The following is a 24,401-nucleotide window of genomic DNA, read 5'->3' as shown; positions in this document are numbered from 1 at the left end:
ATATATGTTGCCCAGCATGCAATACACGATAAATATGTTTCTTCCAAAAACTGCTCCTATACAGTATAGCCACTAACAGTAGAACAGGTTTGGGTTTTTTCAAAGCAAAATCTCATCTTCACAACTTGTTAACTGTCTTCGGTTAAATTAAAGCAATTGTTGGCCTGCGCTTTTTTTGTCACCATGCAAGTCAAAATAAACATGCTTAGATTCGTTTTCCATTAACCGAATGATGCGTGAGCAGGCCGTGTCTTTTATATGCAAATGCCTACCCTGTCAACTTTGGTATAAAATCGCCTGCAAAGCCTCCCTGGACCAATGTGTCTAGAGCTTTTAAAACAATAATAAGTGCAAGAATAATTCAAGAACTGGATAAGGGGCAAAATATAAAATGACATTATTTGGTTTGCATCAGGTTGGTTATTTTAATTCACGCCATTAAACATGCTGGCCCAAACAATCAAAGTAAATCGATCGAGCAAACAGTGGAACACTAGAAGAGTTTGAATGAGAATACCCACTCGCCAGTTGAAGACACCTCACTCACATGGGCTGGGAGAATACAGATTCTTGGTGAAATCGGAGCCAAGGTATCAATAAGATACGGTCAAGAAACAAACAGATAATAAAGAGGAATATGCTCTGCGCGTTTAGTCGATGACCAGCATGGACACGGGATTGTTCAACAATCACCGATTTTTTTCTTGAAGTCGGAAGAAGAAATACTGGTGGCCACGCTCTCATCATTCATTACGCCTCACTGATTCCTCTTGCGCGACGTTCGCTTGAAGTTTTTCCGAGGTAATGGCCGGTGGAACAGCAAGTTAGACACCACAATTACGAAGTTTTACTCAGAACATCGACATAAACTTGCACTTTCAAATTACATACACTTTGATTTCCTAGAACGGCCTCTTTTATAGAACATATTGAAAAAGCCAGCCTGATTGTTATCTTATTACCTTTATCTGTATGCATATTGACATAAATAAGAATAAACCGTAATACGATTTTGGAAATAATAATGCCACATCAGCGGTTATACCAAGCGCAGAGCAAATGACGAACTTGTCAAAGGGCAACAAACTTGACTCGGTTCACTTAAAAAAAACATATATTTGCTTGATGAATACGTTATATTTATTTTATATGTACAAAATGCAGTGCCATTGTATGAACGCACACGGTTTATATATACATTCGATGCATCTTCCTTTCACATTTCAGCCACCGTTGTGACTGATGGCAGCCGTTTTTATATATTTTTATACTAACAAACCCATCGTAGTATCACAATCAGAATATGCAGATTCACTCATTAGACTTAAGAATTACCTATTTAAAACCTAATGAAAGTTTATCATGAGTAAGCCAAAATATCATGAACAGCCTGGCAGCATATTAGATAAGAAATACAAAAACCCATTTACAGACACTTTATAATAAAAGATAAATAAGCAGTTGTATTTAAACATGTCCTGCCTAATTTTTGGTACTAGATACGAACGAGATCGAAAAACGTCGAGATCTACCACCAATTCGATTTCGATTGCGCAAATAATCTGGCGCGACCGATATTTGCATAAGACGAGATTTCATCAGGTATTGATGTCCCATCTACAACTGTTTGCACTTTCTCAAACTTAGCTCACCGGCGTATGGTATAGGCAATTTGTTAAAACTAACTGATTTCAAATTGGCCATAGAGCGCCCTGGAATGGTGATACAAAGCAGGGTCGATTATTGAACAAAACAATCGTAGGTAGGAAGGTACGATACACCGCAACGGATAGGTTACTCACTTTGCAAAAATCTAGTGATAAAATCAATAGCTACCGCACTCCGTCTAACTCTAAAATTTAAAACACTTTTTTAAAGATCAGTTCTCGTTAAGTTCAAACTGAGTTTTTTCTTGGTGATCGCGCTTTGCTCCTGAAAATGTATTTCTTCCCCATTTCGTCTTAGTCCCCATTTGAAAGCGTCATATACCTTGACACTATAGAAGTTACGAACGTTCAAAGGTAACGGCTTGTCCTGTTGGTCTTGAAGCAGTAGACACGTTGACTCGTTTCGTATTTGTACGTCCTGAAGATAACCGAGGATGTTCACTAGGTCCAGAAACGAACTCTGACTTGGAATCCTAATCACTATTAATGAAGCGCGCTTAAACAAGATGAATAAATATGAATACGAACGTTAATCTCTGTTATATGCTATACTTTTCTAACATTTTTATAAGTCACGCACAATACGAATGGGTCAGGGTCAAGCTCCCTTTGCAACACGTAACCAAAGACCTACATCGAACTTTTTCGTACGAGGATAATTAGCGCTTTTGTGGGAACGTAGAAAATATCTCAGGTTAACAATGTGTAACGTATACTACTATGGCTTTTGCTTTTGCGTAGGGCAACTTTTCTAGCTAGAGAGAAAACTGTGAAGGACCCACCTGGGCATTTTCAGGTCTTCCAATGTATTTAATTCTCTTAACTATACAGTCCGTACTGGACGCATGCATAGGGACGAATAAGCTAGTGAATTCCGCGGAGAATGAACATGAATCAAACGGTATCAGTTGCGTAAATTCTGAATCATATGCATCAGCCACGAAATAACAGAATCTGAAATAATAAGGGTTAAATACAGTCAACTTAACAATCATCGCTTCTTAATTAAATTATATTAGAACATCGAGGAATAGGTTCTAAATGATATTCTGGCACTGGACATCCATTGGATAATTACATCTTTTTATTATTGAGATAGAAAACTGTTAAAACTAACGCAACTTAACCTATTCAGCACGTATAGAAGTACCTGAAATAAGTTAGCTGTATACTTTACACGGTGCCTATATCTAATTGTGGCGTATTTTTTTTTGTTTATAAAATAGGTTAGGGACATCATTTTCGTCATTTATTTAAAGAAAATCTTAATTCTCCAAACGACGACTTAACGCAAACGTCAACTAGAGCAGATTTCCTAAGAAGAAAAGTTGAACCAAAAGTCGACAATAATAGTTTACTTCAATTCGCAAATAATCAAATTTATCCATCGCTATATATTTCGATAGCTCTTTAATATAGTGGTACATGATAAACTCAAGTATGATGCATTAGTATGCTCTATCTATAGACCCTCGAAACCCGCATGAATACATACTTGCATGTAAGATCCTGGTATTTTGAATGTTTAGATCAAGTCTGAGACCGAGTCTCATGTCTACTTATATTTTTCGGCAAGCTAAATTTTCTCACAATGACTAATAAGCAAAATGTTAAACTTATTGGTTCAAATAAGGAACCCATTCTAGGTGAGATAATGGGCTTGAAGCATGTTTCATGTTTGTCTGAAATCTCAATGACTGTATAATGAAATACTCCTAAAAGTACTTTTTACTAATGGCGAATAGTTCCAATACCAGTGGTTATCGGCAAAAGCTGTGAGGAAACGTAGCGCGTCTCAGGTTCGAATCTTCAAGGTGCTGTTTGCCTAGCCTTAACAAGCTAAAAATCAACTGTGATAAATGTAGAAACAATGCAAACATCGACATTAAGGAAGCAGCGACGACGGTGTAGGTATATCTTGTTTTGCCATATACAAATAAGCAGTTCACACTATATAATAGCTTGCTTTATTCACTTAAATTGTGTAGCCATTCCGAACGGTAACGAATAGATGATGCGTTTCTAAAACATACTTCAAAATTTTTCTCACCTAGTATTAAAATTCTCACTTACTATACGCTTGAAATATGTATGCTTCAAGCATAGATGTATGTTCATTTTATTCTGCATGGAAAGAAACTAAATACATTTTTTTTTACTAACTAAATATACTGGTTTATTTCATTTTATTGCCAGTTCTACAAAAAGTTTATGCACGACTACCAACGATGCGAAATATATAAGATTAGAAACGTTATTTAAGATCATTACACGATTACTTTACTTACTATTTTCGAAATAACTTATTACTAGCTGAGTTCTACAGTACTACTAAATACTGATACACTTACCTTTCGTACCTAAGACAATGAAGTGTGGCACTTAAAGCGATGTTATTGATTATATTAGATGGGCCTTGTAAAAAGGTTAGATTATAACGATCCTCTGGAACAGGGTATGTATACCAACACGGCGAAGTCATCTAAATATACAAGGTCAATTCAAATAGATTTCCGAAAAAAAAACAAAGATTTTATTTGCGAAGTGTGGGCTGAACCAATCAAGCATGCGATTCTTATCTTTTTCTGTTTGGCAGCCATTTAACTGTTATTAGAAATACATAATTCAGTAAATCGACTAAATTTGACCAATATGGATATTGTGTTCAAATACACCTATGAAGCTCTCATTGTAGCATATGCTAAATTCAAAACATTTTAGCCCATACCTTCTTATGGCAACAGACAAATCTAGTGTCTTTTTTCCGTAAATTATGGAATTTTAAATAGGCAGTGCATTATAGATGACTCCGCTAACATCCCTTGCTGTTTTAGTGCTGTTTTTGGCGTGGCTTCAATGGCTTCCTGTGAAGTCATTATTCTTTCGACGGCCATTCTCTAATCAGATTTTCGTTTCCTAAATAGTCAACAAACAAACACATGCTTAATTTTATTTAACTAGTCTGAGTTGGTCATGGATTATTATTATTCTCAGAACGTTGGCTTTTTCTCATTAATTGCAACTATGGACGTATGTTCTGGATTTAGGTACATGGTCCATAACAGGCAGGTTAATTGCAGATATACCTAAATATGCATTTATTCCATATCATCTTCGTAGAAGTTTCTAGGTAAAATAAGGCCTACAATTAATATACAATTAACTAAGCTAAGAAGTCGGATTGCAAAATACGTGGTAGTATCTAATGACTTAATTTCATTGACACAATGCAAAAAAAAGAAACATAAATCCCTAAACATTTGCTTCTTTTTAGAAAAACAAATGTTTTTAGAGAGAGAACAATGTTAATAAAATTTTCAATTCACTGTGTGGTATACGAAGTATATCATATTTTCTCATATATCAAAAAACAAAATAAAAAAAATATTATATATATATATATATATATATATATATAAAGTCAATTTTTGTTATGTATATTTTATGAATAATAGCTGTTGTCAAAAGTGTAATGACAATAATATACGAGAGAAACTTTCTTGTGCACTGATACAACCCGCGGCATGCAAGAGACTTGACCAAAGGCTGATTTTCGATATGCATATATTAAGCTACAGTTAAATAATTTCTGGCACTAGCACATACTGATGAGCATTTTCTAGACGTGCCTTTTTTTCGACACATCGGATTCAGTGTGTTAAACGTATGCAGCGAACGTGTTTTCAAAATCAATTTATACAAAATAACTACGTGTTATTATATGGACCGGTCTCCAGTTTTGTTAGTATTAATCATAAGAACACTAAAGAAATGTTTATACTGAACACACAAAGATTCGAAGTACGACCAAATTGTACAACGTAGTAACTAATAAACAAACTAACCGTTTATCACATTAAACCGTAACGGCTCCATTTTTTATCCCGATTCTCACACAAAACTTGCTGTTTTGAATATGACTTATTTCGATAGTCTCGATTTAAGTACTAACTTTATCCTAACACTTTGAATAAAGGTGATTATGATAACAAAAGTTTTACGAATAGTTAAATGTCCTGTCAACCAAGTTCCACAATATGACAAAAACCACAATTCAATAACGGCGAACTTCTATTTTAGAATACTATGCACATCACTTTGGAATGCGTGGTTACCTTTGTATCCCAAATTGAAAAAAGATTACTTTGGCCTACTGTGTAGAAGATCCATTTATGTACTCTTATCAATCTAATTTTGATCAATTATTTGACCGTTTTACATTCAACTAAATTCAAAATTTCAGCGCGCTTTTATCCAGCTTTTCAAACCGAACCGCCGCATCGTCTACCTTGTTTTCGTTTTCGTATCAACCGATTCGTTCGAGGAGACCGGTCGCGCCGCCTGGTGGATAAAAGCAGAAACGTGCCCTTTCTGTTTTTGTCGATCAAAACTCATGGCATTGCCTGACCTGGTAAAAAGCTACTTCTATTAAACACGGGCTGTTCAGTAATGCTATCAGTTATAAAAATATGCTCTCCACTGAGCGGAATTCTATATATATGCACCAGATATAATTCATTATCGTTATTATGCAGAAATTACAAAGGAGCTGAGCTTGTAGATATGAATTGCTGTAATCTCACCTCGACCAACATTTATAACAAGTTCAGCAACAATTTTTCGTTGTGTCGCAGGGAAGGAGAGCTTGTTGGCACTCCCCTAGGCAAGGACGGACACACATACCCGCTTATGGCACGCATAAGCAACCGATTTTTTCGCGAATGTAAGGGATTACTATCACGCACAGCCCTTGCAAAATAGAAGCATACCGCTACTAACAATACTCCGTTTGTACAGCTCACTTTTTTCTGCTAAAGCAATGACACTATCAAGCTATTTAGCTACAATCAAACATTTGAACGAAATAGAAAGCCGATGCAACGGAAACTTCAATATTATATTCTTTGCTTATGCACAATTTACGAGCAAATGCAAAAACTAATTGAGACTATTCACGTACATCTTAAGAACAAAGTGTTAATCACACCATGTGAGCGACTAGCTATGTGCGGAGATGTCTATTGCTATCTCGTTTTTCATCTTTCCTTATAGGAGTGTGGTACATTTAAAAAAATAAAAACAGACCATGTGTAGCTAGAGAGTGTTTATTCGAAAGCATTGAATGGTAGAACTCACTGATCGTATCACTATTTTAATCCACTAGCAGTGATTACTTTGAGCCGCCCACATTGAAACGCCCGCCATTATCGGCTCCGGGGATAACTTTTTGAATTTTGGCGCCACTGGTGTCGTATTCTTTTGTGCCGAATTCTTCAAGACTTCTTTGTCTGTTTGTTCGTGAATCGTACTGCAATCGCCTTGAATTCTGACTACAATTCTTGCCCTTAGTGACGATATACCGATAGGCATGAAATTCCGTAACGAACTTCTTATTTACTTGGGAGGAGGAAGGTTCGACTCCGAGGGTCTCAGCCTGCAGCAGCGGCAGTAGGAGCTGGTTGGCCAGTGGCTTTGACTGGAAGCTGCTAGCCCGAGCCCGTGAATGTCCGTGTGTGTTTCGGAACCGTGAGCAGGGGCTTCTTGAGAGCGCGGCCCGTCCCGAGTTCCCCAGGGGCCTCACCAAGCCCGGTGAGCCGCGTCGCAAACTAGGCTTGCCCCGGGGGTCCGGATCGCTGGCCGCCGCCACAAGCAAGCCTAGGCCTTTCAAGCTACTAGTGTGCACTATTGAGTCCCCCGCGATGTTAGTGAGGTGAGTAGCTACCCAGCTTAGAAGTCCCTGTCCATCTCTTGGTGTCGAGCCCGTCGGGGGACGTCGCCCATAGTTGTGCGGAGTCTGTCGATAATCGAGTTACGTACGTGGCCCGCCAAACGTTGCCGTGAAAGAGGGGCGTGGGCAGAGAGAGGACTGGAAAGGTACTTACTTGAGGCCAGCTGATTCCTACTAGCTGATTCCCCTAAAGTCCTACAACTACGATCAGTTAACTACTGGATGGAGGCTCTTAATGTGTGGGTCTCGGTGAATGTGTGCGGTGTGTATTTGTGTATCTATCTGTGTGCAATGAGCTGATGGGGCTGCTGCTGCTACTGTTGATGGCACTTTATAGGTTGCTACAGCCTTTCATTACCATTAAGCTGGCTGCATTGTGTGAGGCTGGCCGGTTGTGGCTCTGCTTGATGTGTGTGTGCATGTGTGTGTTACGGCTGTGTGAGTGTTTATCGCTGTGTATGTACAATGTCTATCTCTGTGTGGGCCTCCTTTTCCTGTTTGTCGTCGTCGGGTTACGGGTTGGGTTTGAGTTTAAACCGTGGCTATAGGATGCGACCGAACCTTATATTATCTAGCGAATGCCTGTCCGATCCGAATAAAACCAAAACTGAACCTTCCACCCGTCATCGTTTCTGCGAAGTTTGATATTATCGCCATCAATGCTGAGTCGTCCCCCGCACGAAAGCTGGCTAACACCATTTGGCAGCCGATGTCGCGAATACTTCACTCCAAGAATCGGCTTCAACTCCCCCTTCCACCAATGAGGAGGTTGGTTAAATATTGGCAAGACGTATCTATGTATTGATGATGTGCGTGACGTATCGTAGCGTGCTATTTGTAAATGTACGTGTCCGTCAAGGACGGCTAACTAATCGTTTGCCGGTGCAATCTAAAGCTGGCTAATTATCATCGTAACGCTTTTGTATCTTGTAAAGTTTTATGCGAGCATCGTCCGCCTGGTGTTTTCACACTGTTGCACTGCCGTCGCAGGTCCAGGCATAAGGGTGTATTAGGTTGACTAAAGTGACTAGTGTACCTGTCCTATTGAGGAATGTAGGCAAGAAAAAGTAGCCCGTCAACGTTTCCAGTCTTGCGTTACCACTGACTTGCCTAACCTCATCTAGGTATAATACCATCGGGCTAGTTTAACTACAGATGTCTTTATTTCTTCATGTTATATCTGTTTATATCGTACTTTCGTGTGTACGAAGGGTCTAGTTGGCCGGTCGTTCAGCTAAGCTACCAACGAACCGAGCGGCCGACTGACCTGTAAAAATCGAGCGAGCCTAACGCCACCTTACTGCTGCAGCAGATCCGGCGTACGATGTTCGACGCTAACAGCATTGCTGGCCGTGCTGTATTGTGCCAGTTATCGCTGCTCACACGACTGCACCTCCGACACGGACGATTTCTTCGTACACCAAAAGTGACGGCAGCAGCTGCAATTGTTACAAGCAATGTGGGTCGCTTCTTTGTGCTCGACGAAATCGGCGGCCTACGTCGTCGTTTATCATCGTCAATCGCGTGGCCTTAGCTGTGTAGTGTGCGCTAACTGATAGTAGGTGATCATTACTGTTATGGTTGTTGTATTGTGGCAACAGCTATTAGGTCGTAGATGGAGTAAAATCAACTGCAGTCATCTGTGTCTCTTCTAATCTGTATGTGGGCAGTCCGGGTGCGTGCGTGCGTGCATGTGTGTGTGCATCTCTATGGCGTACTTGTGCAACTTATTATTGGTAATGCATAGATTACGTAACGCCGATACAATTTTCGACAGTAACAGTAACAGTGGTGGTACACTTCTTCGTTGTTGTGTTGTTCCCTACCTCATGTGTCGTTTCTGATGCGAAAATGCTTTTTCCCTGTTTAGTTTTTCTATGAACAAATTTGAACTGTTGCAAGCAAACCACGATTTGCCATGGCCTTCGTGAGTTCAACTATCTTCAGTGTTTCCTCTATAGACTTGACCAATTCAGGCGTTTTTCATTTCTAGATCTCTTGTCGTCTCAGTCTGTCGTGTATAAGTTTTTGCCAAAGTTGACGAATATGTTGTTTCATTAGTTGTAAGTGTACAATTGTATGCATTGACACTCGTGTGTCGCACTTCTGACGCGCCCGTGTGTTTGTGCTACATGCGAATGACCTCGGTGTTGGGGCCCCTCGGTGGGCGACGCCTCGGAACGAGCGATTGGCAGAACGCGACGCAGACGACAACGTCGACTTGACAGACTCCAATAAATTATAATAGTAGTTGCTCCACTACTGCTGCTATCGCAGCGAAGACAGCCAACATCATGTACACCGATTCTGCGAGCTCGTTGGAAAGGGGGGGAGGGGGAGAGGAAGGGGCAGGGCAGGGCAGGGGGAATTTTCAAAGAGACGCCTATCCAAACGCGAAACACCAACAACTACAACATCTGCAACGATTGTACAACCCATTTGGGGTTGTTATCATAACGGTATTATTAGCGTTTCTGCTACTTTTTCGTTGATGTAATTGGTGCTCCCGTCAAATGTTCCATTGCATCGTCGCATATTAAGTGGTTAGTTGCACACTAGTCATGCTTCTACAACTTCCAAGTTGTCCATCTAGTTTCAGCCACAGATTTAGTATCTAACTGTCTGTCCTGTCGTATTTGGAGCCTGGCAGTGCTATTAGTAGTTGTAGTATTAATACTAGTCTCAATGATGTGGTTGAGCTAATTGTCTTGATGATCCTTACAGTTATTCATGCTTGTCATCCAGTATAAGAAGCGACAATCTTCTCAGGACGGCAGAAATAGCCACGGCGACTGCATCGATAGTTTCTGCTTCGAGCAGCTGCTGCTTGTGTTGTAAATCGGACTCAGAGAATCAAACAAGAATGGCGGCAAAGCCGCGAGCTGGTAGGAAAGGATATTCAGAGGATATACTCCCTGAGGATAATTGCATACAGAGAAGCGCCATTGGTGAGGCCACTCGTTGCGGGGACGTTACCGAAATAGTGTGAAACAAATGATTTGCTTATATATGAACGTTTGAGTCCCTATCAGTGGCAGCTGGGGAAAACCCCAGCAGCAGCGGCAGGGAAACTGGTCTCGGTGGTGGTCTGAAGTTTTGTGTAGGACTAGCACAGAAAGGGGATGGGGGAACGGATGTTAAGCATCAGAAAAAACAGCACTGAGGAAGGAAAGTGGATAGCCTATATCTCGACGTTTGTAGACGGCCTACATGCTCGTTGGGAATTGCATAGGCGTTATGCTCCTTTATTAATTAAAGTTATTACTAAAGCGTTAATATTGTTCATTTTATTGTTAAAAATATTGTTAATATTGAAGCGATTTTCTACACACAGTTTAGCGAGTGGGGCTAATTGAGCACATTAAAATGTACATTTCCCAATACGTGTATTGATAGGTTGTAATCAGAGCCGTTGCCTTGTGTTCATGTCGATTTGTTTTTCTATGTAACCGCCGTTTTCGTTTTACGGTTAGTTAAACCAGTTACCACTTGCGTCGGAATAGAACGGTACGTTTTATTATGGCCGATTTGATTGCGACTTCGAAGTGATCGAATACTAAGATGAAGATTATTTTTGAAACATATTTTTCTCATTCATAACGGCTATACTGAATTTTCTGGTTTTTCAGCAAAGCAATTTTTCGTTTAACACGAGAGATATATTTACCAGCGTTTCTGGAGTTCGTAAGCAAATAACGAATTATAATGGCTGCAACAGGCCATATGATCACGGTCAAACCACTTCAAAGTGACTTATGTATTCAAATTTGATTTTACCTACGTCAAGTTCGTGTTAAAACAACGGTATATCTATCAAAAACGTGAGCGTATAGTTTTGTCTACAATACTATAATTATATAAAGTGGTAATTTATGTATGCTGTGCCTACAATAAGAAGCTCGTAGAATCTAGTAATAGTAGTTATTAACGTCTAGTCTGCAGACAACTGGGCTTATTAGGCTATGTACCTATCTACACTCCGTGCCCACTATAACGCCTTCTTTTGTCTTCAACAGCTACTAATTTAGATGGTGGCTTGTTAGAAGTGGCGCGAGTTTCTCGAAATGAGCTAACCTCATCCAGGTATATAAAATTCAAGAATGTTTGTAGCGAATTATGCAAGCTACTATTTTGTGTAAATGTGATACTCTAAATGATACGCTTTCCCTACGAGAGAACAGAATTCAGTATAAGTCGCCATTCTTCCGACTACGCGTTACTAATTAAAGAAAAAATGATTATATTGTACGTAGTATAGCTCAGTCAGCGAAGTGGTGATACATTGCTATAGTTTGACCTAAGAATGTTTTGTATACATTGTGTACCAACAGAGTAACTTTCAAATACTACATTTGTTTATATGTATGAGCAGTACTTCGAAATGGAGTAACTTTTAAATTAAATGGGCGAAAATTATAAATTCAATTATTGTTCGAGGTAATCTCCTATATTTTTCGACAGTTGTCTTAACCCTTTAAGCAGCCGTATAGTTAGCATTCGCGTTACTACCTGTAATTTGTATACCTATAGTAAGTCGATAGCGGGATACGCTTGGCCACCAGTCGCCCTCTTTAGGACATAGAAAGTTTTGTCATCGCATGGGTTTAGGTCCGGAGAATAAACGGGTTGAAGCCGATGTTGAATAATCCGTTTCTCAATACAATTAAAAGATGACGACGAGGTCGTCAAGTAACCAGAATGCGTGCTACCAACTGCCCTGCCAACGGTCCATCAGTCTCCTGAGAAACTTAGATGGCGGGCTGCATCCTTTGTTTTTTATTGGGCGAGTATCTTATAGTAGATGATCCTGATGTCTATTGCAAGTACTTTACATCCGAAATTACTTGACACTGCCGCAAAACTTGAACTCTACAGGTTGACAAAATTTGCTCGCCTGGCCACTCCACGGTTGGCGATAGGGACTGAAGCATGCTTCGGTGTGTTTCCTATTCATTAATATGCCGCAAATTGCGTGTGGAACACCACACGCATAACCAACTGGCCTGGAGCCAATTCACCAAGGACCCAGGTTTAACTTAGTTTGCGCATTTTAAGTTTAACTTTACATGTGAGATGACTCATAGAGCCTTTATATACCAGGGCTTTCGCGAGAAGCTTCCATGTCGATCTCAACGTCTAGTCACTTACTCGCTGGACCTGACACTCCAGTCTCCACTCTTGAAAGGTTCGCACTATTTACGTACTATGCGTTGGCTTCAGGCCTTTCAACTGAATGTCTTCAGCAGTCTACGATGAATTTCGCTAGCACTTAACCTTCAAGGAACGTTTACACATCCGACACGCAGGTTTTTAGAATATGCTTTAAACATTTGTTCTCTAGCTGTTCTAAAAAAGAGAACTACGTGTAATGATTGTTGCATTGCATCTAGAATATAGGCCGCATTTTGTTTCTTGTTACAAATATTCAGGCAAGAAGTGCCTTAATGTTGTCGCTCTGCATCCACTTTTTGATACTATCGTGCCTATATTACGATCCCCTATTTCGTGCCAAAATCCGCCGAAAACATGCTAAGTTTCTATTAGAATCGCCACACCATAGTTTACAGTTAACGACGGGGTGTACGTAGCTGTGTTTGCATTGCTTTTTTGAATACCTTCAATATATTTGTATAATGTTCTGTCTCCTGTGTGAGTATACCGCTTTAAGTTTATGCGCTTTATTCGAGCACGAGCTGATAACCGACAAACTATCATTAATAGTTTTTATATATGTACTGTTGATAGACCAGATGTTTTTGAACGAACAAAAAAAAAGCTGATCAATTCTTTTGAAACAAAGCTCATATATAGCTCAAGTCTGATAATGTACGTAAGCGATTTCTACAGCAGCAGGGGGCATGGTTCTGGGGTGCAATTGCACAGCAAACGTGAAATAGTATTTTGCGACATGCACCGACAAAACTGTCCAGTTCCTTTAGATCATTTACATAGTACTTGTGGAGGAAGAAACGTATCTATCCCCGTCTCCATTTACAATTGCGATTCAAAACGGCGCACTGGTAAAACAAATGTTTAGGAGCGAATACATTGCTCTCCCGGCGATCAGAGCAATATAAACAAAATTGTGTGATGAAGAAGTTTTTACCCGGGACAAAAGTTCTGGAGTAGTTTGGTAAAGCTATGGAATTACCTAGGGCTATTTTTACGCATGGTAACACAGAACATTGTTGAAAATTTAAAAGTACTAGTATTTTTCAGGAACTTATATTTAGAATGGAAGTACAACTTCATAATGACGGAGACAGTAGGTTATCAAAAAGAGTACAAAGTCGTTTTTAGTGTTCGCGGCATATTTATACAGACATAAGGAGCTTTTCCTGAGACAGTATCACCTTATTAGTCGTTATTATTAGGATATTCGGATTATTATTAGAATAGTCGTTCACCCATGCCTTTTTCCAGCTTTTTGCATCTTCCGAATTTTTACCTAATTGGGGCTTCATATTTTCGGGTTATTTTGCTTATTTCGTTTGAAATGCGAATCTGCTCAACGTACATATAGCGTATTTAAGGAAAGCCTTCGGTATGCGAAAAAAGTTCCATCCTCTTCTCATTAGTTAGTTACAGCTCAAAAACAGCGGTGGCAATTTAGTTCGTATTTGTCTCTCACACACCCTGTTTACACATATAAATGTATGTGAACTTCAGACGGTGTCCTACGTAGGATCTAGCAGTAAGATCTGCGGTGATTGTATTTGATTAGGTTGTATTTCACTCCAGGCATTATTGATTGAGCTCACGTTTTTTGTCCTGAAGCTAAATTACTTCCAAGGAAATCAAGAGACGCAGTGTTCGGACGGGCTAGTCTCGGATCATTTGTATGCTTATTATATAAGCGATTCGATTTTATTCGAGAGATGGCATAAGCCGACACAATAATCGAATATATAAATATTGGTTCGCTAAACAAGCGTGGGCAGTTAAATTTAGTATAATGCTTACTTGTTGCATCCTGAAAGCGCGTTTTCAGGACGCAGCGTAAAGTAAGTACAAAACAGGAGAACTAGAAGAGAACAGTTCAGGTGATTTTGATAGCAACTCTATTTTAATCGTCACTCCCTATTTCAAACATAATGATTGTCGTTATCATCAATGACAGAATTCTTTGATCGGTCCAAAGGTATCAGAATACATTAATGATGGAATAGTTTTACCTCAATGTAACACGACCGCGATGCAAAAAAATATACATGCGAACTCTATAGGTCAACGAAAAATACTTGCAAGAACTACAGACGAAAGCGCTTTGTCTTATCATAAATAGTTTATTGCAAATATTTACTGGCCACTAGGAATTATTTTTCATGGCCGGCTTCTTGAGACATAAATATGAAAGCCGTGAGTTGCATGCGCTTGAGCTCCAGTAGTGTGTCTCAATCTATCCCGATTGTGCACTGTGCTTTTCACTAAATGACCTCAAACTCATTGTTGCTTTTGAGACCCAATGTTTGCGTAATGTGTTACTTGAAACTCGTTTAATTGTCATTTACAAAAAAAATGCAAAAAGTAACGATACGGTTATTATGAATCTAATAGGCATAATATTGTTGCCGGAGTTTGAAATTACTTTTATAATTACAACATTTTTCAATACACTTATTGCAGGAAGTCGCTAAATTTGGAGGGGTAATCTGCAGATCCTGTGTTGCAGGTAATCGCTGCGTCCTTCCAACTAACAAGTAAGAGGGAATGAGAATTCTACTGCAATACTGATTAATAAGACGAATTGTAACGGAATCATTCGTTCACATCATCAGCCTAGATGTACTCGACGTGATGTGCTGAACCGTAAGCAAAAAGAATCAAATTTGGGGTATAAGTGGGGTTTCCATTGTGTTATATTCTCGGTCATCACTTTTCGCAACCTTTTCCATTATTGCTGATGCTACTGTAGAAGTGCGTCGTGGATAATCAGACGGAACGCTACGTGATTTGTCGTTTCCGTTTTGTTGTTGCACCTCGGCGGTGCAACCACTCGTTAATAGCATCGCATTCTGGTTGTCGTCATCGCCGCCACTGTTTCTGCTGTTGATCCCGCTTTTTTGAGAAAGCTGCGAGTCGCACTGGCCGCCCCCGCTGGTGGAGAAGGGGGCGGGGGCTCGGGAGGTGCTGCTGCCCCCGGCGCTGGGCACAGTGGCCCTGGAGGTGGTGCAGCTGCAGGCGCCGGTGGAAACGGTGCCGGAGGCGGCGGCGGTGGCGGAGCCAGGATGGAGTGGGGTGAAGAAGGCGACAGTCTGTCGTTTGAGGACAGCGAACGATTTGATGAAGACTCGCTTTGTTCATGGATGTCGGAACGCGAGTCGATTTGCAACCACTGGCGTGGCTGGAAGAAACCGTCGCCACCTTCGCAGACCACCGCGTCGGCCAAGTATAACTATAGCGGAAATGGAAAAAGTAAGTGGGATAAGTTTGGCTTATAAATATATGTATATAATTGAAAAGTAAGTTGGCAGTAGGTAATATTGCAGAAGAATGTTGCGTTGTCTTTAAAGGTTTATGGTGAGGTTATAAGCGAGATAGGTTACGTTTTCTATGGCATCGACATATGCTAATTATATATCTGTATTGTCATTTTTGCTCGCGTGATTAGATGAATCTTCCTTGAGCGGCGTCGTGACTTCGTTAGTAGAGCTCTCAGCCCGCGAGGTAGCGGCCCATATCCCCTTCGAGGTTGTTGAGCATGTATATCCTCCAGTACCGGAGCAACTCCAACTTCGTATTGCTTTCTGGAGCTTTCCGGAAAGTGAGGAAGATATCAGGCTTTACTCATGCTTAGCAACTGGCTCCGCTGATGAGTTTACGAAAGGCGAGCACCTTTTTAAAACCAAGGCCACCCGTGACCTTCTTCAGATAGGTGAGTGAGCCTTAGTGCCTGAAAACCATTGACATTTCTTATGTGATTTTGCCACAAATAGATATTTTTTTTCGCGAAGTTTTTGTTTTAATTTCCACAAAAGGTTGAGTAATAGTACAAGTGTTGACTTAACATAACGCTAAGATAATTAAAATTATCTACGTTGTAGGGTTCCATTTGAGTGCCACGGTGAAACCTTCGGGCTTGGGCAGTGGCGGTGGCCAAAGTGGGTCGAAAAGTCAGCAGACTCCTGCCGCCAATCCGGCAACGAAGAGTTCACAGTTCAACGTCGCTGTTACGTTCGACCGGCGCCGTATCACCAGCTGTAACTGCACCTGCGTATCAACAGCGTCGTGGTGTTCACACGTTGTAGCTGTGTGCCTGCATCGTATCCATCAACCGACGACAGTGTGCCTTCGAGCTCCCGTTTCCGAGTCGCTCTCACGACTGCACCGCGATCAGCTGCAGAAATTTGCGCAGTATCTCATCTCAGAGTTACCCCAGCAGATATTACCAACGGCACAGCGACTCCTTGACGAATTGCTGTCGAGCCATGAGACAGATATTAACACGCTCCGAGGGGCGCCTGATCCCACAGCCGGTGCGTCTGTGTATGAGCAAACGTCGTGGTGTCTCGATGAAGGCACCCTGCATGAGAGTATTCGTAAGATCCTGGTCAAGCTCTCGATGCCGTCGCCAATTGTGTTTTCCGATGTCAATTTCTTGTCATCGACGTCTCCGCCAGCAGCATCGGAATGGCAAAGTCTCCTGCGGCCACTACGCGGTCGTGAACCGGAGGGCATCTGGAATTTGTTGTCAATCGTTCGCGAGATGTTTCGACGGGCCGATCGCAACGCGGTCCCTCTGCTCGAACTCCTCACGGAGGAAATGCTCGCATGTGAGCCAATTCTCATGTGGTGGTTCAACACGAAAGTGTCGATGCATACTGGATCTACCGGTAGTCAAGGCCATCGTTCTTCGAACAACAACGGGGTTTCGCATTCGACATCGCAGAGCTCACAGCATACATGCGCGTCGTTGTGCGATGAAATCGTTGTGCTCTGGCGTCTGGCAGCGTTAAATCCTGCCTTGTCACCGTTGGAAAAAACGACTTTCTTCGATCAGGTAATGCGCAGCTCAGCGTTTGGCAACCTCAGACATTACGAACTATTTAAGATATACGCACAACGTCGAATCTTTATATAGCATTTCGTTTGTCTAAAAAATCCTAGACGTAACTTTTATTATTGTTGTAGACAACGAGAAATCCAGGTTGAATTTACTTACTCTATTTATTTTATATAACATTCAAAAATGGTTGATGTGTCCGTTGCAGATGTGCCAATGGCACTGTCGTGTCCTCGAGTCCGTCTTCAGATCGAAGAATTCTCAAGGTGGAAATGCAGGCAACAACAATAATAATAACAATAACGGGGGCACGAATAATATGACCCTTAACAAACGGTGGGCAGATATCGATGTGTTTCCGGGCTTCAAGCCGGCTCTTGAGTCGTGCTTGTTAGACTGGCTTGACTATCCTATTCCAAGCATCACGTATAACGAGGGTGGTGCATGTCGTTTCTACTCGCCGTATATGCATCTGCGATTAGCGGATCACTCACAGTCTGGCAGTAAGGGTCGACCTGTTGAAATAGGACGCAAGTCGCCCTACAACGTGCCCACCGTCTCAGGGCCATTCGACACTTGCCTGAGCTCTACGCGCAGCTCTCTTAGCTCCGAAGGCTTTAACGAAAATCTTGGCAACAATAACAACAACAATATCAACGTAAACAACAACAATAATAATAACAACGAACCGAGCGGCAGTCAACATGTTCAGCCTCCGCAGGCAGGCGCAGGAAATAACAACAACAATAATAATAACAACGTGTCAGTTGAGGTCGCCGAGGCCAGGGATGAGAGCGGGAACTCAGGCAATCCAGATGTGCCAGGCTTTTCCCGACCAACTGGGACAAATGTCGCTGGCGGTGGAGCTGGAGCCGTCGGAGTGGCTGCCCTTGTTGAGCCGGCCGTCCCCAATCCTGCGGCTGCGAATCCGCCAGATGACGAGTACCAGATGTACTATTATGATGCTGCCCAGGCACGCGCCGCTGCACAACAGAACTACGGAATGCCGGTTGCACAGAAACCGAATCCAATACCTGAGCCGTCCGAGTTGTCTAAGCAAATTAAAAAAATGGAGGACCGTTTAGAAATTCTGTTTGCGCGAGCCGAAGCGCTTCATGCCCATGGCCACACGCAGGAAGCATGTAAGCTCGCCTTCCGTCTGGCCCAGGAACTACTGGCATCTCCGCCTTCTTTTGACATGGATCAACCGACGGCGTCCCTGTCATCGACTACTTCCGGAGGAAAGGCAAACAACGGTGGCAAGCGGGGCCGAGGGAAGTTCAACCCCGCCTGTCACCAGGCATCGCTCTTAGCGTCGGCAACTCTGTCTAAAGCCGCTTTTCTGTGCCAGGTGTTAGGGGAGAACCACACCGATCATCATTATTTGGCGTTCCGCATAGGAATCTTCGGTCTGGAACTGGTACGGCCACCAGCGTCGACGAAGCCGTTGGAAGTGCGTCTTGTCAACCAGGAGCAAGATCTGGTCACTTTGCTCAAGAAGATCCCGCTTGGCCATCCTGAGATGCACGAATTACGGGAAAGGGCGACCGCTTTAAGGGAGCGTCGCCTTGTATCACGCGGAGAGGCTCTCCTGCCCCTCATGCTGGCGTCGTATATTTTCGATGCCCTGGTGCTCTCCAAGGAGCAGCCAGGTTCGTCTGGAAAAAACTCTTCCTCTTATAGTGGGGTTGTGTGCCGTCATCGTCTGGGAGGCGATGAGGAACTCGGCTTTGACGCCGCTGTTGCCGCACTCGGACTAAAGGCCAACGTGTCCGAGGCGGAGCATCCGCTCCTCTGCGAAGGCACACGAAGACAGCGCGGCGAGTTAGCTATTACACTACTGATGCATTATAAGGATGACCAGCACAAGCTGGCCTTAATTATGGACAAGCTTCTGGATAAGGAGGTACACCAAATGTATAAGAACCCTCCTAGCACCCTTACAGCCTCACTTTATGGAGCGGGCGGCGGCAGCAGCAGTGGAAGCGGCACGAAAGAGACAACTGCAGCTACGCCTCAAGCGTCAGCGACATCGGAGGAGCATGCCAGTGCGTCCTGGCGACGAGGACCGGAGGACGAAGGCGCCAACAGCCCACCCTCCGGTTGGGAGGAAGACTATAAGGCGTGGGAAGCGAAATTCCGTTGCACGAACTTCAAGGCAATGTTCCGACGGCATCATTCGTCAAATGGGATGGCATCCATCGATTCATCAGCTCCGGAGACGACTTCGTCAGACAACTCACCTACGTTGATCCGACGAAGGGTAGCAGCCCGTGCGGCTGCCATGGAAAGCAGCGATTCGGGCTCTAGTGGCGAGAGCAGCGATAGCTTCGCCTCCTCGTCTTCGGGGGACCGAAACAAGGGGAATCCGATGTTTCACGCAAGTGGCGCATCTACAGGTGGTGCGGGACCCCAGCCCACGCCGGGACCATCTGGTCTCGCTGGGGCCGGCGCCCTGACCACTGCCCCAAATTCCAACCTTGTCGTGAATGCCACCCAGCAGCAGCAGCAGCAGAGGGACATGAATTTGGCGAGTGCTGCAGCAGCAGCAGCTGCCGCCGCTGCCGCATCAGGGGTGGGTTCACCTGCGGTTGGCCCAAACATATTTGCTGTCGATGAATTTAACCCGACAATGGTGGCCGGGCCCTCAACCATATTCACAATGGACGAGTTTAATCCATCCAATATACAGATGGTACAGACGCAACAACAGCAGCAACAACAACAGCAGCAACAACAGCAACAGCAGCAGCAGCAGCAGCAGCAGCAACAACAACAACAACAACAACAGCAGCAGCAGCAGCAGCAGCAGCAGCAGCAACAACAACAGCTTAATCGTAACCAGCCGCTGGTGACACAAATGAAAAATATCACCGTGAATAGCGGGCAGGCTAGCCAGAATGGCGCCCGGGGCGGATTCAAGGGTGGATCGAAAAGAAGTTTCCATCCGAGCATTCCCAATCAACCATCCGAGGCGTCTGCGCATTTTATGTTTGAGCTAGCAAAGACTGTCTTCACGAAAGCGGGTGGTAATAATTCTATGGCCGTCAACTTCACTCAGCCATCGTCGTCACAAAATCACCGAGGTCCACACCGTGCACTTCACATGTGCTCGTTCCAGATCGGGCTGTACGCACTTGGTCTTACCAACGCCGTCTCACCCAACTGGCTATCAAGGACGTATTCATCGCAGGTATCCTGGATCACTGGGCAGGCCATGGAGATCGGCTGTTCGGCAATCCTTTTCTTGATCGAAACCTGGGAAGGTCATCTCACCCCAACCGAAGTGGTTACCCTGGCTGACAAAGCGTCCCGCGGCAGGGACCCTTCAATGCAACGCGCCTGTGCTGAGTTAGCGCTCTCGTGTCTACCACATGCGCATGCCCTAAACCAGAATGAAATTCAGAGAGCGCTTCTACAATGCAAGGAGCAGTCGGCCGACATGCTGAAACGGGCGTGCCTCACAGTGGAACAAGCTGCTCAGGGTGGCGGCGTGATTCCCGAAGTGCTATTCGATGTTGCCCGTCGCTGGTACGATCTCTATGAGGAGGGCCTTGGCGACCGGCCAGCTTCGCCTCCTCCGCCGCAACGCCAGCAGCATCAACATCAACAGCAGCAGCAGCAGCAACCGCACCAGCATCCGGCCCTGCCACCTGCCCCTCACCCGGCGGCGTCGCACAATCAGCACGGCGCTATGGAGCAGGCGCCACATATGTTCGTCGACCAGCCAGCCATGCAAATGCCACCCTCACTTCCCACGTATCCTCACACAACGTATATGCCACCGCCGCAACATGGCAGCCCATACTCGCCATATTCGATGCCACCCCCGTTCGTTGTACCGGGTGCGATTCATCCGGCATATCTGCCACAGTACCACCCCACCTATCCGCCGCCGCCCCAATCGTTCTATCCGGGCACCCCAACTGGCCCTCAATATCATCCACAGCCGCAGCAAGCGACTCATCCGTCGAGGCCTCACGTGTTACCACCTCATCCGCCTCATGCACCACCCCATCATGGGCCACCGCCGTTGCTGGCGCCCCTCGTGGCCACACCTCCACCAAATTCCCAGGCCCCTCCACCTCAACAGCCGCCACAGAATCAGACGTCGCCTGATGCACTGAAGTATCTTGTGTCTGCGTACCGGGTCGGTTTAATCGCTATGGACTTGCTGGCTAAAAAGTAAGTAACTAGCACGAATATTTTTTGCTCACTAAGTGTAGAGGGAACCGCTTGCAGTTTAACATGTTGCTTCCCTGACATCTCTTTTGCAGGATTCACGATGAGCGAATGCAAGCGAAATACGCGCGTACTCCGTCATACGGGGAAGACGTTAAATGGCTTTTAGGAGTTGCCAAAAAATTAGGCACGTCCTGTCTGCAGGAATTCTGTGTCTGCGTCGTCAACTCTGTGGCCTCACCATTCGTCCTCTACGATATCATAACAGAGATAGCACAGTTCTTAGCTAAAAATCAACCGGGAGGGCCGTCACATCAGGTGATTCGTTCACCCCTGCTCACGCCGCTCATTCAGAAGTGCCAGCAGATGTAAGTACACCAGCTCTACAAGCAAATCATCTAGTACTGAACATTACTAACCTTCTTCGCATACAAAAAATTTGTATTTACCATCTTCCAACCTGTCGAGAGACTTTTGCAGTAGGTATAGCGTAAAAGCTCAAAATGTGACCAGTTTGCCTACTCATATATTTGACGCATGCTATAGAGTAGGCGAATATTAACGGACAATCAAATGTACGTTTACATACAACAGCGTTTAGTTGATACCCAGTTACAAGTTCCAGTAATTTTTGACCGGCACAACTTTTGTGATGTCTAACACTTCGTCGATATTCGTATTTTTCGGACCTGGGTGTTCTCTTTTATAGGTTTATCGCGTGTATTCACGCTAAACTCTATCACATTTCGCCGGCGGAGTACGATGACTTCCTCTCAATAATTCGTTCCGCTCGTCAGGCGTTCCAGCTGAGCCCCGCTGGACTCGTCCAATTCAGCGATCATCTGCAGACGTTGCGCCGATCAAAAAGCTGTAAAAAAGATCTCTGGACAAGAATTGTTTCCGCCCAACAACAAATGAATCAGCAGAGCCTATGAAAGGGTTAGCCACTCAGAATAAATGATGCCATCATACAACTGGCGTCATCCGACATGCCCCGGTCATGTAGTTATCAGCTATGACATTTGCAGCAGGAACTACGGGGACGTCGCATTGGAATGGAGATCTACAAGTCATCGACTTAACATCCCGTTCCAAAAGTGAGAGATAGGGCATGATTTATTATATCCGAAATAGGTTGAAATGAAAGTGAATCCCATGCTTCGCTGGTCGGCCCTCAGGACGATAATTAGAACAAAAGGCTACAAGACGACAAAAAATCATATTTGAAGCCGAAGCACAGAGGCCAAACAAACTGACGTTTAACAAATCAACAATCGCCAAGCAACCTTCGAGTTTGCTCATGCTACTGATGATCACGATTGTGGAGTCGATGCTCGATGATTAAAGAGGTAGCTGTTGAAAAGCACCGCAGAAATAAGGTGAGAGGTGTTGTCAGATGTAGCGCTCAACACGGTCAATTAATATTATTTCCTATATAATTCATCGTGTTTCCTCGACTGTTCAGATTAGACGAATATCCGCTGCAAAATCTTGTTTCGAAACAGCCGAGGCCGACGCCCTCCCGACGGGAGACTAGTGAAAGCGTCAACTAATCGAAAGTTTCTACTAATTATTATCACTACTACTGAATGTCAAATGTTTCTCATTTGCTGATCTCAATTCATAGACGATACACGTTTACGCAGAGAGAGTGTGTGTGTGCGTGTGTGTGAGAGAGAGAGAGAGAGAGAGGGGGCGATGAACATAGATACACTCGAACACGCGCAGACACGGCTAGCGATAGCAGCAAATCGTTCAGGTTATCATGATCATCATGAAGAACAACACCAGCAACAACTATCATAATAATCATTACAAGACAATTTGAAGAAAATAGTAAAACATTTTGTAAAAAACGGGTCAATGGCATAAACGAACTTGCCATCTTTGAACCGCTCAGAGTAGAAATAGGCGTTGCTCAGAACTGAAGGTGGAAACGCATTTTATTTATTTGCATGACGATTCAACATGAGAGGAAAGGAAAGTGACAGAGGAAGAAGGGCTAAGGACGATTCATTAGAAAGGAGTGACATGATCAGGGAAAGACAGAATGACGTAGAAGTGATCAGTTTACGAGATGGTTTTGAAGTGGCAATTTACCTTGCCTCCTACAAGTCCCTGCTTGATTTACCTTTTTCGTCTTGTAAGTCCTCGACATGAAGTTGGGCGAGTTCAACGTTTGGCAAGAGTCGGGAGACGGGAATACTATTAGCTAGTTGGTTGATGAAGCGTGTACTCTTACCCTCTCTCGTCGAAGTTGATTTCATCGTGAGCGTGGCTGTTTATGCTGGGTATAACTAGAAGGCAAGGGGCGATAAACGCGAAGTAAAGGAAAAGGGAGGACACTAGAGACCAGCGCTACGCTGTTGAACAGTACGACGTTTTAGACCTCGATTTTCTCTCGCAACTGTGAGAAATGTATTATTTTACTAATGATACAGTGATGATATAGTGGCACCCTTGATCTCTAGTTTAATCAGTAAATCAGTCAGTGTTTGTCTCTATAAATATTTCGTGGTAACCAAATGGATGGAAGACATAAAATTGGAAAAGGCACCAATTTGAGCTTGATGGGAGAGAGAAGGGTTTTAGAAGATGACTATGTAGAGAAAACAGACGTAACTAGGGAAAAAGAAAAAAATACTTGTGGGTTGGGCCGAAATGCGATTTATGATTACAATAATGGCGATAGTATTGATATTGGCGATATATATATATATATAAATAATTGTGTAAAGCGTCCCTGTACATAGTGATATACATACATATATATTGAATGATGGTGATGACAATACTAATTACTATGCTAATGATATTATAT

General features: G+C 43.4%; 2 protein-coding genes and 1 non-coding gene across 6 annotated transcripts; 2 read left to right on the top strand and 1 right to left on the bottom strand.

Annotated features, from left to right (window-relative positions):
* Nucleotides 1-1,117: 1,117 nt before the first annotated feature.
* Nucleotides 1,118-5,978, bottom strand: LOC111264192 (uncharacterized). Of its 4 annotated transcripts, none has more exons than XM_022839873.2 (5): nt 5,956-5,978; nt 4,396-4,583; nt 4,019-4,149; nt 2,450-2,621; nt 1,118-2,163 (listed from the first exon to the last, which is right to left on the bottom strand). In XM_022839873.2, exons 3-5 carry the CDS (start codon nt 4,147-4,149, stop codon nt 1,873-1,875), a joined length of 594 nt encoding a protein of 197 aa, XP_022695608.1. In that variant the 5' UTR covers nt 4,396-4,583; nt 5,956-5,978; the 3' UTR covers nt 1,118-1,872. The 4 variants fall into 4 exon arrangements, with proteins under 4 accessions (XP_022695608.1, XP_086826108.1, XP_022695606.1 ...); XM_086969982.1 differs by lacking the exon at nt 5,956-5,978 and adding an exon at nt 5,783-5,936 and having other exon boundaries at nt 1,118-2,147; XM_022839871.2 differs by lacking the exon at nt 5,956-5,978 and adding an exon at nt 5,783-5,929.
* A 314-nt stretch (nt 5,979-6,292) lies between these two features.
* LOC147752981 (U6atac minor spliceosomal RNA) lies at nt 6,293-6,381 on the top strand. Its single transcript, XR_015312603.1, has one exon. It is a non-coding gene; the product is annotated as a U6atac minor spliceosomal RNA (small nuclear RNA).
* A 350-nt stretch (nt 6,382-6,731) lies between these two features.
* LOC111264191 (zinc finger SWIM domain-containing protein 8) lies at nt 6,732-24,374 on the top strand. The gene is made up of 7 exons (XM_022839868.2): nt 6,732-7,377; nt 15,022-15,810; nt 16,007-16,270; nt 16,440-17,395; nt 17,607-21,583; nt 21,676-21,948; nt 22,290-24,374. Exons 2-7 carry the CDS (start codon nt 15,624-15,626, stop codon nt 22,513-22,515), a joined length of 5,883 nt encoding a protein of 1,960 aa, XP_022695603.1. The 5' UTR covers nt 6,732-7,377; nt 15,022-15,623; the 3' UTR covers nt 22,516-24,374.
* Nucleotides 24,375-24,401: the final 27 nt, after the last annotated feature.

The sequence above is a fragment of the Varroa jacobsoni genome, unplaced genomic scaffold (assembly GCF_002532875.2).
Source record: "Varroa jacobsoni isolate VJ856 unplaced genomic scaffold, vjacob_1.0 scaffold_829, whole genome shotgun sequence".
NCBI lineage: Eukaryota > Metazoa > Arthropoda > Arachnida > Mesostigmata > Varroidae > Varroa > Varroa jacobsoni.
The sequence above is the reverse complement of the archived record's forward strand: the minus strand, read 5'-3'. Positions and strand labels throughout refer to the sequence as shown.

Coding starts and splice junctions, on each gene's coding strand:
- LOC111264192 (XM_022839873.2), bottom strand. CDS start 4,149: ATGACTTCGCCGTGTTGGTATACATACCCTGTTCCAGAGGATCGTTAT. Junction 2,622..4,018: donor CATTGTCTTAGGTACGAAAG/GTAAGTGTATCA, acceptor TTATTATTTCAG/ATTCTGTTATTTCGTGGCTG. Junction 2,164..2,449: donor GAAGACCTGAAAATGCCCAG/GTGGGTCCTTCA, acceptor ATCTTGTTTAAG/CGCGCTTCATTAATAGTGAT.
- LOC111264191 (XM_022839868.2), top strand. CDS start 15,624: ATGGAGTGGGGTGAAGAAGGCGACAGTCTGTCGTTTGAGGACAGCGAA. Junction 15,811..16,006: donor CTATAGCGGAAATGGAAAAA/GTAAGTGGGATA, acceptor TCGCGTGATTAG/ATGAATCTTCCTTGAGCGGC. Junction 21,949..22,289: donor ATTCAGAAGTGCCAGCAGAT/GTAAGTACACCA, acceptor TCTCTTTTATAG/GTTTATCGCGTGTATTCACG.